This window comes from Etheostoma spectabile, chromosome 13 (assembly GCF_008692095.1).
Source record: "Etheostoma spectabile isolate EspeVRDwgs_2016 chromosome 13, UIUC_Espe_1.0, whole genome shotgun sequence".
Lineage (NCBI taxonomy): Eukaryota > Metazoa > Chordata > Actinopteri > Perciformes > Percidae > Etheostoma > Etheostoma spectabile.
Genome location: NC_045745.1, coordinates 23,447,536 through 23,448,723, shown reverse-complemented (window position 1 = coordinate 23,448,723; position 1,188 = coordinate 23,447,536). Strand labels below are relative to the sequence as shown.

The 1,188-nt window shown below is 46.4% G+C and overlaps 1 protein-coding gene across 1 annotated transcript in view; it reads right to left on the bottom strand.

The window, feature by feature from the left end:
* Positions 1-1,188, bottom strand: part of smpd1 (sphingomyelin phosphodiesterase 1) — a 5,296-nt gene that overhangs the window by 2,111 nt on the left and 1,997 nt on the right. The window contains exons 3-4 of the mRNA XM_032534545.1: positions 699-1,019; positions 157-437 (exon numbers count right to left, since the gene is read on the bottom strand). Coding sequence (XP_032390436.1) covers positions 157-437; positions 699-1,019 — 602 coding nt within the window. The remainder of the gene's footprint in view (positions 1-156; positions 438-698; positions 1,020-1,188) is intronic.

Genomic DNA, 1,188 nt, shown 5'->3' with positions numbered 1-1,188 from the left:
AAAAAAAAGGGTTGAAAGGTCTGACATTAACTTGTTTTTACAAGTTATTTTATTGAATAACTACTCTAACAGCTAAGTGGTCAAGTTATCTGCAGCCCTACACATCCACTATGGAAATCATGCATCTTGTGTCAAAGTTAATCAAAGAAACATTACTTGTGGATGAGCCTGGAGATGATTGTAAGCTCTGAAAGCTGCTGTTTCCTGGTCTGAGACCAAACATTGTGCGCTGGAATGTCTCCTGTCCAGTACACCCAGTCCCAGGGTCCGTCTCTGGCAGCATTTTCCAGGAGGTTCTCCACCGTCCATAGAGGCAGGTCACATTTACTGTAGGTGCCCCAGTACCCAGCCTCCCTTCGCCTCCAGCTGGGAAAGCCCGAGTCTTTACGACAACACAGAGGGTCCTTGCAGTCTGCGGCGCTGCCAGCTACATACTCCTGTCAGTGGAGAGGATCCTTTTTAGAAGCAGAGCTTGATCCAAAGCAAACTTAGGTGTCCACAATTCTACTGTTTTCTGCTTAGTCATTCAAAAGTTGCTAGTAAAACAGCAACATTTAATTTAGTAAATCAGTAACTTTAACTTAGTACATTGTGGTGCTTGAACGTATACTGCAGTATTACTGGATCTGGTGTACCAACATTTGCTGTAAGATTGTTTCACCCCATTATTTATATATATTATTTGGCTCATCACTCACCTGGTCCCAGTGGATGTCAGTTAGAAACAGGACCCTGCTCTGTGGCGAACCAGATTTGGGAGGAGACGGTGGTGTAACAGGGGGCTTAGGAACATTTGGCAGGGTGATGTTCCAGGGGGCATACATGTCAAATTTGCCACAGGAAGGGCCCACCAGCAGGGCGCACGCTTCACTGGGCCACAGCAAGGACTGCTCTAGAGCCCGGATGAAGTCGTCCCGGAACAACTCTGTTATTTCTCGACACACACGCTCATCAGCCAGATGGAAACGGATGCACGCCTCACCTACTGCACGGGCCACTCGCTCTTCATTGGTGTCACTCTAGAAGAAAACAAAAGGCAGAGCAGGATGAGATGCAAATCCAATTTAATGTAAATATTCACCTGAAAGGTCCTTGGACATGATGCTTCACCAACCTGAGGACAGAACCACAAACTTCCTGAAAAACAAAGCTGGAATTGGTTTGAATCAATCTAAAATCCCCCCCCCC